Below are 15,937 nucleotides of genomic sequence, written 5' to 3'. Positions count from 1 at the left end.
AGTAATAATAATAGTTAACATAAAAAAGGCACTTAAATGTACACATTTTTGTACATAAAATATAATATCTTAATATAATAACTATCTTAATATAATAACTAGTCAGAAAAATAAGTTGAACATGTAGTATGATATATTTTATTATAACTCAAAAAGAATGTACATAGTAACTACATATTTAAGTATTTTAACATTGCATTTACCACCATATGGAATCTATGCCATATTAAATTACTATGAATTAAAATTCTAAAAATCTTTTAGATCATTACAAATATCTTCCAAAAACATAGTTAATCCTTGTAATTCAATGATTTGTTGCTGTTTTCTTTTTTCAATTCTCTCATAATATTTGTTATTATATTTTATCTGTAATAAAAAATAAAACAACTACTATAAATTTAAGGAAAATATCAAAAAAAATATCTATAATTTAAGTAATCTTACCATTTTTTCTACTAAGGTTATTAAGTAAAATATTGATGGAAAATCTGTTTCAATATTATTATGAAGACACTGATTTAGAATCTGAAAAATGTTATGATTTTATTTGGTGATAAAATATTTGTTTTACCTTATGAAACATTTAAGTCTTACATTATTCTGGGGTTTACATTTTAAATCTCTTATTTCTTTAGTGGTAGTGCTGTTACTATTTGAATTTGACTGTAATACAAATTGGACAAAACAAGGTATTAACTATATTTTTTAGCACATTTAAAATGAATCATACATCAATAAATAAGGATTATAAATTAAATTAACATAGATTGTACCTAGGTACCTTCCTAATTAATTTTCAATTTTAATTAGGTAACTGGAAGTGGTATTATGGAAAATATTGTCTTTCATTAAAAATAAAAATAATAAGTTCTGAATTATAATAACAATTGTATAAGTAGTGATAAATTTATTATAATTATAAAACCCGCTTTGCAATAATTTTACAACATAGACAACAATGACATTTTACTGAAAATAAAATGGTAACCTAATCTTAAAAGTATAACAATGCCTATTATAAAAATGTTTTAATTTACAAAAAAATAATATACATACTTACTAAAAACTAAAAAAAAGAAATGTATACCTACCTACTTGAAATTTATGTAGAATTTTTAAAATAATTTAGATTTGTAATAAAAACCATTATGAGCAAACAATTTAAAATTCAAAATTCAAACAATCTATCAGCCTATAATTCTAAGTATATTTTATTGTATTATGATTTTTTATGTTTTATTATTTATATTGATATTAGGTATAGTAATTTATATTACTATTAGTAGGTACCTACCCAATATGGTAGGTTAAGTTGAATTAAATGTTGACAAATACATTGTATTTATTATATTAATTAGTTTATTATATATTTATATGTTATAGTTATACCTATCATATATTATTGTTATTAACTTCATGGTTAGTGGTATAAATATAAACTATGCAATAGATAGCTTATAATTAATCTAAATGTTTTGAAAATGTAATTGTGTAAATCAAATAAAATAATAATCATATAAGTTTCAAGTATAAATATTTTGAAGGCATTAAAATAATTGTTATTATTTGTTTAAACTTCTAATTTTGTATAAATATAAAATTCAAATAGGTTAGCCTACCTATAAAGAAAAATTGTTTAATTATTAGAATTTTTTGTTTCAGTGTGAATATGTCTTACCTACCTATTGGTATATGAGGAATCTAGTATTAAATGTTCGAAGCCTTAGACATAAAAATTGAAAGTTTTATAAATTTTGGACTTCCGAATAATTTGTACCTAAATTTTTGTGATTTTGAAAAATGTTGTCAAAAAGTTGACTTAAAATTGGTGTACTTATAAAAGAACCGTGCCTACCTATGTATTTTTAAAATTTTTAAACAGCTGTAATAACAACTAATCTCGTAGGTATCACATTTTTAAAATATTGATAATATTTACAGAAAAAAATCTAAAAGAACCCGAAAACGTCTAATGTGTATAAATAGCTCAAAAAGAATAAAATATATAGAAAATTAAAACACGTAGGTATTGAAAATGCTGTGTGCCTATGTACTGTACACGATTTATAGTAGAAAAAAATAAAAATGCTTAGATTTTCAACTGAAATATATTTTCTGGTAGAAATTCTCAGTAGGTACTTACATTTCTTATAGAATAGGAAAATCAAAAAAAGAATAATGGTTTTACGCAAAACCAATTTTTGACAATCATGGTTTAACTGTTTTGATATAATTGCCGAGAAAAAAATGGAACGTAAATTCAAAATAATGTTTAAGGGGCTCCAGCGTATCATGTTTTAAGGAGTAATAATTAGGCAATTCACATGCCATGAATATTTGAACATTTCATGTCAATACTACACGAAAAATGAAATATATTCTTGCTTACGTAACTATAAAAACTATTAAACTTAAAAGCGGTAATAAATTAAACATATTTCCTGAAATTCGATTATAATTTCGAAAAAATGGTTGAATTTATAAGCTTCTAGACTATGCTCTTTAGAAATTACTTTTTTTAAAAACAGTTGTGCCCAAAATAAATACAAATGTAATGCAATTATTTCATGGAATTATTTTGAAAAAAATCTTAATTTTAAGGGCTTTTAAAATTTGAAAACAACTTCCTAAAATGTCTAGATATTTTGTCAAAGAGTTCGTACACGTATAAAAAATACGATAAATCAGATATTCCGTATGGAATTTAAGTATGTATAATTTGCTATCGCTTATATTGGTCTAAAACGTATGAAAAATACGTGTGCTGCGATTCCCTTTAATGAGCGTTTGAGATATTTTAAGTTCAAATTTGAACGAAATTAGATATATTTTAAACGAAGAATAAAGTAAAGAATTAAACTTTAAATTAATATAAATTATTTCATTTCACGTATGACGTATTGCTTATCGTAAAATTAATATTAATAGGTAGTACAGAAATATATATGTATCATAAAATATATTGAGTGGGTACCTACATAGCAATACTGAATATACCTACGTATAGGCTGATAGACCACGCTTCGTTGTTCAGGATCATTTTTTTTTTGCAACGATTGATCATTGAATTCAAATTTAACAGATACATTGCACTATTGCAGTGACTTGCTCAATGACGATGTGCACTTGACACATAGTGTGCAGTAGAGTGGTTTCCTACATTTTTCTGTTATTTTGAAAAGTACTGAGAATTTTTGACTTTGACCTCCCAGATGTACAAACTAGAATACTTGATTCACGTTTTTATCAGAAAATATATAAGAGTTGAGAATTTAAGAAATTTTTCTATCAAATCCACTCTGAAAATCTAAGCAGTTTTACTATTAGAGGTGATGGCAGGTGCAAAAAAAATACTTATAATTCTTATGTCGTTGTCACATGACGTATTTGAATGTTAGAAGGTACACGTAATGAAGTTTCCTTAAAAATAGGTACGTATTTACTGTGGATATTTAATAAGTGGTTAATAATTGTTCACGTGATATTCAAAATTATATTTATGTCACTATACCTACTACAAGTTATTTTTCCCTATACTATAAGCTTAAAAATCATGTTTTTAAAATATTATATAAAATAATATTTATAAAAGAAAAAAACAGAAGATGTTTCTTAATAATAATTAGCTACTTATTCGAATGGATTTTATTTTAAAAATTCTATTTTTTTCTTTTTTAAGTAGGTACTTATCTACATTATAAACAACGAAACAATGTCTTTTTAACACAAAAATGCACAACAAATGAAAAATATAAGTAAATAAATATTATTATGATTTTTGTACTTTACCTCGAGCATTATCCATTTGTATTCTGGAATATATTCTGCATTGAATATCACCATTTTAGTATTCCGTTTTGTTGAATCTATTTAATATGTAAAATTTGTAAAAATAATTTGTTTATTCTACAGAGTCAATAAATCCTATTGATTATCCTCACCTTTTAAAGTGTGATTTACTAACATAGAGAAAAAATAAGCAGTCAGGCACAATAATATTTGTTAAAAATTAAAATTTTAATATGCGTATGATATGGGCGTATGGGTTCCTATCTATCACACACCGTTTTTGTCATTTGGTTTTTGATATGTTCTCAAAGACACAAGTAAACGAACTGTAGACGCCGTAGAACGGTTTTAAAATAACTATTATATACTGTTTGGTGAGAAATACAAATCTATTATTAAACCTCCATGAAGCCCAACCCTTCTTACATTGCAACTTTATTTCTCCAGTTGGCTTCTAAACTATAGGAAAAATTATTACATAGGCCGCTGACATAGCGTTTATAAATATACCTACTTATAGCAACACCTACCTATATGGTCTGTACAGAAGGATTTTACGCATCCCAATTAATTTGTATATATAGTTATGACACGGGCTTGTTCCATTTGTCCCTTATATTAATTATTTCAATCAACTGTCGTCAGTGAAATTGAAAATAATATCCCGGAGTATGGCTGTAACGCCGTTATAATTTAAAACAACATTTATATTTAATACAATTTAACTAAGTTGGTACCTACCTACATGGGATTAAGTCAAAAGCTAGGCTATATTTTTATAATTGTATGTTCACAGTTATATTAAGATCAGGGCTTGCATTTGAAAAAATTTGGTTTTATGTTATTTACAATTACTTAAAACGTTACAGAATTTTTGCGTTTATCGTTATTCAGAATTAAAACGTTATACAAGTTTGGCGTTTACCTATCGTTATTTAGAATAGTGTTAATCCCTATTAAATGTATTAATAATAACTAATGGGGACAGGTAATGGCCTGGATACGGATATAATAATATAATCAATTATAATGCCCGCGAATGCATGAAATAAATATTTCTACGAAACCAATGTAACTTTTAAATAAATGGATTTTTAAATTTTGCGTTATTTTTCGTTCAATTAAATTCTATAAATTACGTTTTGCGATATTTTTCGTTTAATGATATTCTATAAATTACGTTTTGCGTTATGTTTTGTTTAATGATATACCAGCTATAATATAATTTGTTAATCGTTATGTTTTGTTTTGCGGTATTTTATTATTTTTGATTATCGCTTTCTGTTATAATTATGTTTACAAATTGCAATAATTTTTTTGTCAAATATAACTTTATAATCGTAAGTACCCAGCTATATATATAACAGCAGGGGTATGTACAAACTTCATGGAAGCCCTAAGTCCTAACCATGTTACTTCAACCACTCCGGTTGAGAATCACTGGTATAGACTGTCGAAGCATCAAAGGTACCATCTATATGTAGTATATAAATATGTAATTTATAATATTACTTTTTGAAGGACTAATAAAGGTACTTACCACTAATCAGTGTCAAGTGGAGTATTATATATTTATATAAATATAAGGGGAACTGTGAGGGCATCTGGCTACGGTGCGGTGGTATATGACCCACATTGAAATGTTAGATTCAATTTAAATTTTAGCATACATAGTAATAATAGTTAATACTATTTTATAACAATATTAATATTAACTGTCAGACCTAACTAAAATTTAACCATTTGCTTGTTTTGTTTTTATATGGAATTGTTTAATTATATTTTGTTTGTTCACATTTGGTAATAAAAAATTTAAAACAAGTTCATTAATTTTGTGTAAAATAACATTTTGTATTCGATAATATTGTATATCAATATTTAAAGTTAAATTATAAGATTTTTGCTTATTATACCAACTTATTAACTATTAGCTATTTTACTATTTTACTATTTTACTTAGGTACCTCGATTATTATAGATAAAATATTTTTTTTTAGTTTTCACTCGCTTGTTTATCTTGGGTCATGTATGATTGATTCTAAACATAGCTAGGTTTTGCTTATTTTTAAAAAAATATCATTATTTTCTTCTAATAATAATTAATAAAACACATCAGAATCTATTAAAAATATTATAAACGCATTATAATTTGAATGAGTATAAAGTATTATTAAATATGTAAGCACAACAATAATAATATAATATAAAATATTGTGGAAAACGTATTTATATAGGTACCTACCTATTGATGAGCATTTATAAAGTTTCATAGTTCAGTCTTAAAATTTTTTTTAACCTAAATTACCTGTCTTTGGTTGGTAATACAAACACGTTACATGAATTTTGTAAAAATTGTATGAAACAACCAAAAATAAGGTAGGTATTTTAGTTCATGGTAGCAACAGACGGTTCGTAATTCGTATAAAGATAATATTTCGGATTAGATAAGTATTTTTTTATCTAGATAAAGATAAAGATAAATACTTTTTTATTTAGATAAAAAAAAAGATACAATTATTTTTTAAATGTTGGTATATTATTTTAGTTGGGCAATAGGAACATAATAATAATAATGATACAAATAAAAATAATTACATTATTTATAAGCCATAAACTTTGTTTGAGAATCTGTAGGTATAAATATTTAAAAATTTAGTACAATTTCGCGATTTTTATCAATAAAAAATGTATCTAGATGAATTTATTTAGATTAGTAAAAAAATTATCTAAGATGAACGTTTAGATACCTTATAACTATTTATCTAGATAAGATAAAAGATGAACAAATAATTATCTAGATAAGTCCGAACACTGAATATTAACATATCGAGACTATTTTTCCAGTGACGAAACACGAAAGACAAGTAATAAACGGAGGTACCTACATTTAATTTTTCTAACGATTATAAAAGTACTATATGAATTACAAATAATAATTAGATACGATAATATCGAGCGATGAATGAATTATTGATTTTACAATTTTTTTTTGTGGGTAAAAAATTGAGTAAAAATTGTCAATGGTTTTCTATAGGCGTTTGAGGTTGCAAATTATTTTGATGTTAAAAATTATTTTATTATTTTAATTTTATTGTTTTTAAAACTCAAACCTAAGATTTGATGACCTAATGTAATATAATGTATAATTCCATAAATATTTTTTATTTTTTGGTTCTAAAGTGGAGGTTTAAGCCTCATAAAATCAACCACCCGTAACTACACCACAGAGGTGGATTTGGGATATGTTCGTTCACAGCTTTTAAAACATTCGTAGCTCACTCCTCACGCAGGTAATATTTTAATTAAATTTTAATTATATTCCAGATATATGTCTCCATAATATGGGAGTCCTAGTATGATCCAAGGATACTGAATGGGAGAACTAAGAGTCTTGCAAATAAAACATTTCGTGTATTAAATTCACCCATTGGTAACGGCCTGTATTGTACGGCCAATGAGTAAATAAGCAGTCGTTAGTTGATCGCGGTAAAAACAGGGGCATCTTCAGGTCAATTCCATGCAGGGGCGGTTCCAGAGACCTGGTTGGGGGGGGGGGGGTTAATAGTTATAATTTTCACAAAACTTATAATAACAAATACAAAACAACAATTTTTAGAAATATATTATATTAAATATATTTTTAGAAATACGGGTTTTGGGCCTTGGGGGGGGGGAGGGGGCGAAAACATTTTATTATGCTAAACATATAACGATCTGTATATATACAGTGTACAAACAATTAACAAAATGTATGAAATGAAATTATCTATTGGCAAAAACAGAACATCTCACGAGTTATTTTCACCGCGAAAAAGTTATATCGAAACAAATTGTAACAATAACTATCGGAATATTGCGTAAGTACCTACGTCTTGATAGCATGTGTAGGGTGTAGCTTCGACCGCGCGGCCAACAGTTGATACTATATTGTGTACCGGTTTAAAAAACCAGCTCGTGCGTTTAAATAACACTTTAAACTATGTACGGCGTACGCACGTATGTTTATGTATTATACAATCTTACCACCTTCTTAAAGAATAAACAGCGATCCCTTGAAAGATGATATTAGATTATTACATGCACGGTTGTGTTTATTAGTCGAAATCCTACAGCGACGCAGCGAATTGCGCTTTCGGTCGTCGACCGCCGTATTATTATTATTAGGCCTGCTATCATCACTTCGGTACCCTTTATGAGTCTGTATAGTGTATATACCTACCAGCTACTGCCTACGCCGTAATAATATAATGGAAGCGATTTAAGTTTTATCTGACTTTTACTATAAAATATAATATACATTATCTACCTATATATAGCTCATTCGCGATTGCCTTTTTAATATCCTGCAAATATAGTGATAGGTAGGTACCTACCTACCTATTTACATTGCTTTCGTTCTGCAGCGAGTACACGCATTCAATATTGGTTTTCAGATCGTAAGAATAACATATAATAAATATGACTGTTGTCGATTTTCACTTGATGCTTGGTAGTTGGTCTTGGTCAACAGTCAACACTCTCAATTGTTGGACACTGGAACCACAATGAACATTTATTTTAAAACTAAAAATATCAACACGGAATACTTAATATACTTAATAATATCTGTATATTTAAAACACATATAGGCACTTTCATTTATAGGCACCTAACCTAACCTGGCTGAAGACTCAAATATGGCGTTTTACAAAAAAATTGTGTGAAAGCACACCCTGCGCGGCTGCGTCCCTTCCCAAATGGACGAGACTGTTTTCGACCAAAATGGTACCCTATTCCCTTTTCTGCAGATTTACTTTTTGGCCACAACAAAAAGTTTAATAATAATTAATATTATATACCTTAGTTCTTTACTTCTTTATGTTATACTCATAGAAAATTATTAAATAGAATATATTATACTTAAGTTGTATACAAAATATATATAAATAAATTAAAATATAATAGTACCCAATGATTATAATATATTAAATAATAAAATAATATACTATAATATTTGTAAAATATAAAAATAATTATAATATAGGTATAATATAACTATTGACAAATTCTAAATGATACTTTTAATCATTTTCCGAATTATATTTGCAATAATTTTACAAATATTTTATTTTATTTTAATATTTTTTAATATATTACACACATATTATACTATTATATTTAATAACTAGCTGCCCGATCTTCCTCTGGAAGAAATTATTTTTTTGAAATTTAATTAAAAAACATATCACTATTTTTTGGCTATACAAATATTATAATGTAATTACATATTGTAGTTATTGTTATTGCTAATATCTGAAAATTATATATCCTACATTTTGAATTCAATTAAATTCAAGTAAATTTTATTCTTTTTATTATAGAATAGAGATAAGGTAGAACAAAATGTAACCGTGCCTTCAATAATTCAGCGCTGCTGTAAGCGTGATAGATGTGATAAGAAAGTATGATGAATAATATGATTGTGATTGACCAGCATGTTTCTAACCTACTGGAACCGCTGTTTGGTTCACTAGGTTGTGATCAATATGATGAATTAAAAAACGACATCTTCCTATCACAAGCAGCGTAGTTTTGCACTGAATTAAAAAATGACAATTTATAGTTGCTGACGAAGCGAAGCAGCGCTGAATTATCGAAGGCACGGTAACAATGAATTATTTGTTCAATGAACAATATATATATTTTAAATGGAAAAATGCAATTGCAAACAAATAAATAAATAATCAATAATAATAATAATAATAATAATAATAATAATAATAATAATAATAATAATAATAATATTAATAATAATAATAATAATAATAATAATAATAACAATAATAAATAAACAAACAAACCGGTTTCCTTCGTCTCCAAAATCAAGTTAGATTCTTATATATATAGATTATTGACAACAATTTTATATTATTATTTATTTATATATTTTTTTATACAACTTAGGTATAATATATATTTAATAGTTATTAGTTTTTTTATTAGTATAACATAAATACGTAAAGTATATAATATTAATTATTATCGACTTCTTGTTTTGGCTGAGAAGTGAATCGTCCAAAAATGGAAGAGTACGTTTTTGGTCGAAAACGGCGATGCCCTCCCAAATAACGCCCCTGTACATAGAAGGTACCATGTTAACATATTTTCCTTCTTTTATGGTTCTCTTATACACAGTAGTGTTGAGTTAAGTTATGAAGAATACAATTTTTTTTTTCCATTGGTCCTTTAAAATATGATCCTTTGCATACGTTTTGATCCTTCCACGTTCTTTTACATCCAACAGATAGGTGCATAACAAAGCTACTGATATATTATGAAGTTCAATATTGTGGTAGCCCCGAGTATACCTCATCGTTAAGTCACTGTAATGGATGTGTTAAATTTGAATTTAATGATCATCGTACACCAAAAATGATTCTATAATTTTAGAAATTTGACAACGTTGGCGCCCGCATTTAATACCCAATCGTGATCTCAAAAAGCGAATCCAAACACAATCGGCCCGTTCTACTTCTTTGAAACAGTATCTATACGATAGGGGTTATAGTCGTTATACATTTATCATAGTATACTAAAATATTAAAATGCCGTGCTGAAATAATAAGAATCGTCCTTTGTGAAACTCGTGGTTATCGATCACGGCGGGACGAGGTGTACCTACTGAGTGAGAATATTATAGGGGGGAACGAATTTAAATCAACGAGACTAAGGTTTATATAATATTATACTAGAAAACAAAGATGGGAATTTACTATTTAAAAAGATCAAGTTTAGTTAAAAAATGTATTTATTTTTTAACTTTTTAATTTAATTATTTATTTAATTCCTTAATTAACTAAATGTATAGACAGATTAAATTATCTGTTGAAATAACTTATCTTTTTCGGTTGATTTAAAAATAATCCATCAATAGGTAGTTAAAATTAAAAAATTTGATTTTAATGGCTTTATACTCTAACATGACTTAACACGTTTTGAAAAAAAAATATCTTATACCTATACTACAAAAATAGTACCTAGTCAATAAGGCAATGCTATAATATTGTTGTTCTGTTTCTTGATAAAATAATATTATATTTAGATGGTCACAACATTTTGCTTAGGTGGTTCTGCTTCGTAAATATAGTAGAATATACTAAATAAAAAGTAGATCAGGTTTTTTTTTAACCGAGTTAAGTTACTATTTTGTTGTATATCAACTTTAAACTTGGCGAGTTAAATTTGTTATTTGTCAAAAATTAATTTCTAACTTAACGATATATTGTGCTCATAAGATGAGTTAAATTGTTTTTATGAACTTGCCTATCTTGCTTATAGATTATTATTATTAGTAGTGTAATTTTTATACCTCTGGTTATAGTTTGTCGTAGGGGAACAGTATAATAACTAATAACACTGTAATTGTGCTAAGATGGGATAACAACAGCTCGTCGTCCGGTGTCTTCGAGTGTCGTCACACTACGCTTCGAAACGGCCGCCGCGTCAACATCGACCATCGTCTCCTCCGAGTATACCCTTCACTTAAGTACCTACCGACGACGACAACAACGAAATTATAATATTTTATACCGTTTAAAATACCGCGCCGGATGTGCGACGTAAACAGATGTTCTATGTTTTTTTTTAAAAATATTATTAACTCGATTGCATTTTATTATTATTTCATCACGACGTGGTCCTCACGTCGATGACAAGCATATTATACCCAATTACAATAATAATAATAATAATGATAGCACTACGATGTACAATGGTGAACGTTTGCCTTAATATAATTTATATTAATTTATTATAATAGCAAATATACACACACACACACGCACACACACACCATGTCATAATGATGATATTATATTATACGCATTTCCGATGGGCGATGACTGCGTAACGCTCAACGCGCCGTCGTCCAGTCTAGACCGACACGAGAGTTTGGTCGCATCCTCTATGGCACGTTCGTCTCCATAATAATTCGTAAATAGTATTATAATAATAATAATAATAATAATAATAATAATAATGTATGACAATATATTATTATTATGTTACGTTATTCCATTGCCAGCGGACAGTGCACTTCTGTAAGTTGTTGTTAAACACACCACAGTCCCGTATTGTATCATAGTGATTGGTATCGCTGTTTTTTTTATTTAATTTGTTCTCCATATTCTTTCCTGCGTCCTTTTTTGTCGTCTCACTCATTTTTGACACCGCGTACAATATATTATTGTTTTTCTATACTGTCTCTTATAAGTAATTACCTACTGCACAACGATATTTTTTACTGTCTATATCGTACGCCGTTTTTTTTCTCGTCTCATCGGTCACTTCGTTGAAATCATCGCCGTAAACGTCTCAATAATCAAAAATCGTCGAATATATTAATAATACAGGTAATTATATCGATCCACCGTACCGTTGTGTTGTCCTGCAGATACCTATAGCGTATGTATATTTTTCTTATCGCATATACGTTAGGCATATATCTATAGGCTGGGACTCAAATATATTTATTTATTCCAATTTTATATTATAATAGTATAGATATAATATATCTTGGTATTTATTATTGCATGCGTATTAAATATAATATTATAAATTATGAGTTCATAATTTTACAGTGCACTTATTGGGAACCACTATAGTCTTACTTCTACCTCAGTTTCGTAGTTTATTGAACAATAATAATAATAAAAAAAATATAGTATAAGTATAAATTTATAATATGTATACAATATAATTGTTATATTTTTACGTATCTACAACTTGGTAGATAGGTACGTACATTTTTATTGATTAATTTTACATTTTATTTAATGATATTTTTAATTGTTTGATACCTACAACTTGATACAACTTGTCATAATAAATTTGTTTATTTTTATTTTCTGTTTTAATTAGGTAGGTACACTTTAAATTAAAATCATTATATAACTTAACACTTATGTTTTTGTGCCTTGTGACCATAAGGCACTTTACAATTTTTGATGATGGTAATAATTATTAGGGCTTTGATTTATATTCCTATTAAAATAAATTTTTAAAAAAAATTGTTTATAATAAATTGCCAAAAAAACATTTATTTAAGTTTAAAAAATGGGTAACGCTCTGCTGTACATTAGGTGTCTAGAGAGTCACTGTAATGGATGTGTTAAATTTGAATTCAATGATATAAAATCATTGTATCCGAAAAACGATTCTGAGCAAAGATGGTCTGGTTTAGCCGAGGTTTTGCCGAAAAAAATTGCATTTGAAGATGTTATTGTTTGTATAAAATATAATGATATAGGTACTCTGAAAGTTTCAAGTAGGTACCCTCGATTAATATTTTTAAATTACAAATAAATAACTTAAATCGTTTAGGTTTCGTTTATTTTAGGTTTATAAGGTTTCGTCTAAATTTGAACTTAAAATGTGTGTGAAAAGAACCATGTAAATGCATTTTTCAGATATTTTGGTTACAGTATAAAATATTTATGTAAATTCTTGTTTTAAATTTTCAACCGTTGGTTATAAAAATTGAACAGCTTATAATTTTATAACTACAAAATAATTTGTAAATTTTCAAGATTTTGATTTAGGTTGTCAACAATTTAAGTTTAAATACTTATAAAAAAAAAATCATGCCTATGGATCTTTACAAGATATCTAATATTTAGCAACACTACCATAATAACTTATGAGGAACCTTTTATTACATTTTCAATCATTTCGACCGAACGAAAAAAATGCAATGACGTTTATAGAAAAATAAACTAAAAAAATTGAAAATTTCTTATGCATTAAATAGTTCAATAATAGTAAAAAAATGTTGAAAATTGTTGGTGTTTAGAAAATAGGTGATAAATTCATTTATCTACAGTTATCTTTTAAGAGTTACACCAAAAAACAAAATCTATTTTTTTGAAAACTGGTTTGCGTAAAAATTTCAGTTTTTCTTAATTTTTTGTTCGCTTTTATAGACTGCTCCAAAACTTGATGATAAACATAAATAAATAATTTAAAAAAAAAACCCATATCATTCACATTCATACAATCAGCACATTCATAGGTCCTCTCAAAATCTAAAATACAAAAATAGACTACAAAATAAAATTAGGTATGAAGATTAAACATTAATTTACTTGGTAGGTACCATATATTTAGTTAAATTACTCTCGTTAAAACTATTAGCATATTGGGAGCTAATAATATATTATTATGCATTAAAAATGAGCTTTCTTCGTCTACTGATGTTAAGGAACCATATTTAATCTAAACTGAATTATTTAAGCTATACTGATCTAAATTAATGTTGGATGCCATTATGAATTTTATATTGTTGTTGATGTTCTGTACATCTTTGAAAATAATTAGAATTCCGGTGTTGAAAGTATTGCAGCATTTTATTAGTCATCTAAAATAGTTCAATGATTTTACTTATCCGTAAGTTATTACTTATTTAAGGAAATAATATAGTAGGTTGAATTAATATAATTTTAGAAATAGGTAAAATGTTCTAGAAAATAGTGTAAAAAATACCAAACAATGAAATTATGGGGAAAAAAGCAAATTATTGTTTTCTTCATTGTAATTAGAATGATTCGAAACGCATTTATATGGTATGAGAGTTACTCTTCCTATTACACTCCCCACCAAAATAGCATTTGCTACAAAAACCTAGCCCTGGTAATAATTAAAATAAATTCGCGATTGTCCTTGATCACTTTTATAACTTAAGTGACTTCCTTTTGTACTAATTTTTGTTTTGAATAATCTAAAATTTAATGGAATACTCTTATTTAAAAAAACGCATTGCAATAACTATTGGATTTACATAAAAAAAAATATTTTTCCTAATTAATAGTGTTGCAAAGTCTATGTAAAAGGCGTTATACACAGCAAAATATTTCACTAGGTATGTCCTTTATATTTATCGTAATATATATTTTCCAATTGATATTGTTTTAAAATCTTAAAATGTTAATTTCAAAATCATAGCAGAGAATATATCATGAATTCAATATTTCTATCATTGTTTTTTTCAAATTAAATACGAAATATAGGTACAATATGTGTAAGAAAAATTACTATTAATTGATGAATTACTATTACTATATTATGATTTAAAAATTAGTTAATCTTTTTGAAATTAATGCCCCTTTGGCCCTATTATAATCCATGATTTTAGAATTCGATGGTCAATATTATAAAGACATTAAATATAATATACAAATATAAAAAATTAATATACCTACCTATACCGAATATATAGTAGGAGTAAATAAATACCTATCTATAATTATTACTATTAACCTAGTGAGAAGAATATTCACGTTGTTAATAATTACATTTTTAATTTAACTTCTTAGTTTTTAAATACCTATACATTAAAATGCATTATACATACTAACACAACATTTTTTTTACATGAATATTATTGTTGTTATTATTATTATTATTATTTTATTCTTATTATTACTATTATTATTATTATTATTATTATTATTTTATTCTTATTATTATTATTATTATTATTATTATTATTTTATTCTTATTCTTATTATTATTATTATTATTGTTATTATTATTATTATGTATTTATGTGTTAAAAGTCCTAATTTTCAAATGTGAAATTCTTTGGAGGGCTAATTTGATTTGGTGTTTGATAGTTTGATTGTGTGGTATGAAAATCAAAAAATATACTTGAAATTATACTGTAGAGGCTAGTGGCGTACATAGGTAGGAATTTATTTTCATTATGGGCTAATTGCATTTTTAAGGGACTGGCGTAGGGGGTTGTAATTATGAATGAATATTGAATATTATATATCTATTCATATGTTTTAATTAAACCTGAAATTTCAGTATGGGCAATGGCTCGAGTTCTTTCTTCTCTATATAGGCCTATAGGCCACTGGACTGGAATCAGTGTTTCAGGCACTTCTCCGGGGGGGCAATAGTAAAGAAAATCAAATAGTTATTAGACAAACGTAATTTTTATATAGCCAAAAATCACCTACCGTAGATAAGAGATACATTAGATAAGACTATAAGAGTTAACGCAGTATTCTATTTATAAAATTGTTTTTACCGATGGAAATCAGTAATTAAATAGATAATAATATTGTTGGGTAACGGTTTGTGGTTATTTTCCAATGCTTAATGC

The 15,937-nt window shown here is 26.5% G+C and overlaps 2 protein-coding genes across 2 annotated transcripts in view; one reads left to right on the top strand and one right to left on the bottom strand.

Annotated features, from left to right (window-relative positions):
* Positions 1-47: 47 nt before the first annotated feature.
* Positions 48-4,554, bottom strand: LOC115033266. The gene is made up of 5 exons (XM_029485543.1): positions 3,945-4,554; positions 3,793-3,869; positions 598-666; positions 448-528; positions 48-369 (listed from the first exon to the last, which is right to left on the bottom strand). The coding sequence occupies exons 1-5, from the start codon at positions 3,967-3,969 to the stop codon at positions 250-252; spliced, it is 372 nt and encodes a 123-aa protein (XP_029341403.1). The 5' UTR covers positions 3,970-4,554; the 3' UTR covers positions 48-249.
* Positions 4,555-11,532: 6,978 nt separating this feature from the next.
* Positions 11,533-15,937, top strand: part of LOC100575638 (TATA box-binding protein-like protein 1) — a 16,667-nt gene continuing 12,262 nt past the window's right edge. The window contains exon 1 of the mRNA XM_003246661.4: positions 11,533-12,182. The gene's annotated coding sequence lies outside the window, so the exon portion shown is untranslated. The remainder of the gene's footprint in view (positions 12,183-15,937) is intronic.

This window comes from Acyrthosiphon pisum, chromosome X (genome assembly GCF_005508785.2).
Source record: "Acyrthosiphon pisum isolate AL4f chromosome X, pea_aphid_22Mar2018_4r6ur, whole genome shotgun sequence".
NCBI classification, from domain to species: domain Eukaryota; kingdom Metazoa; phylum Arthropoda; class Insecta; order Hemiptera; family Aphididae; genus Acyrthosiphon; species Acyrthosiphon pisum.
The sequence above is the reverse complement of the archived record's forward strand: the minus strand, read 5'-3'. Positions and strand labels throughout refer to the sequence as shown.

Bases quoted from the DNA above. Each gene is read 5' to 3' on its own strand.
- LOC115033266 (XM_029485543.1), bottom strand. From the start codon at position 3,969: ATGTTAGTAAATCACACTTTAAAAG. The intron at 667-3,792 runs GTAAAGTACAAA...TTTGTATTACAG, and splicing joins ACAAATGGATAATGCTCGAG to TCAAATTCAAATAGTAACAG. The intron at 529-597 runs GTAAGACTTAAA...AACATTTTTCAG, and splicing joins AATGTAAACCCCAGAATAAT to ATTCTAAATCAGTGTCTTCA.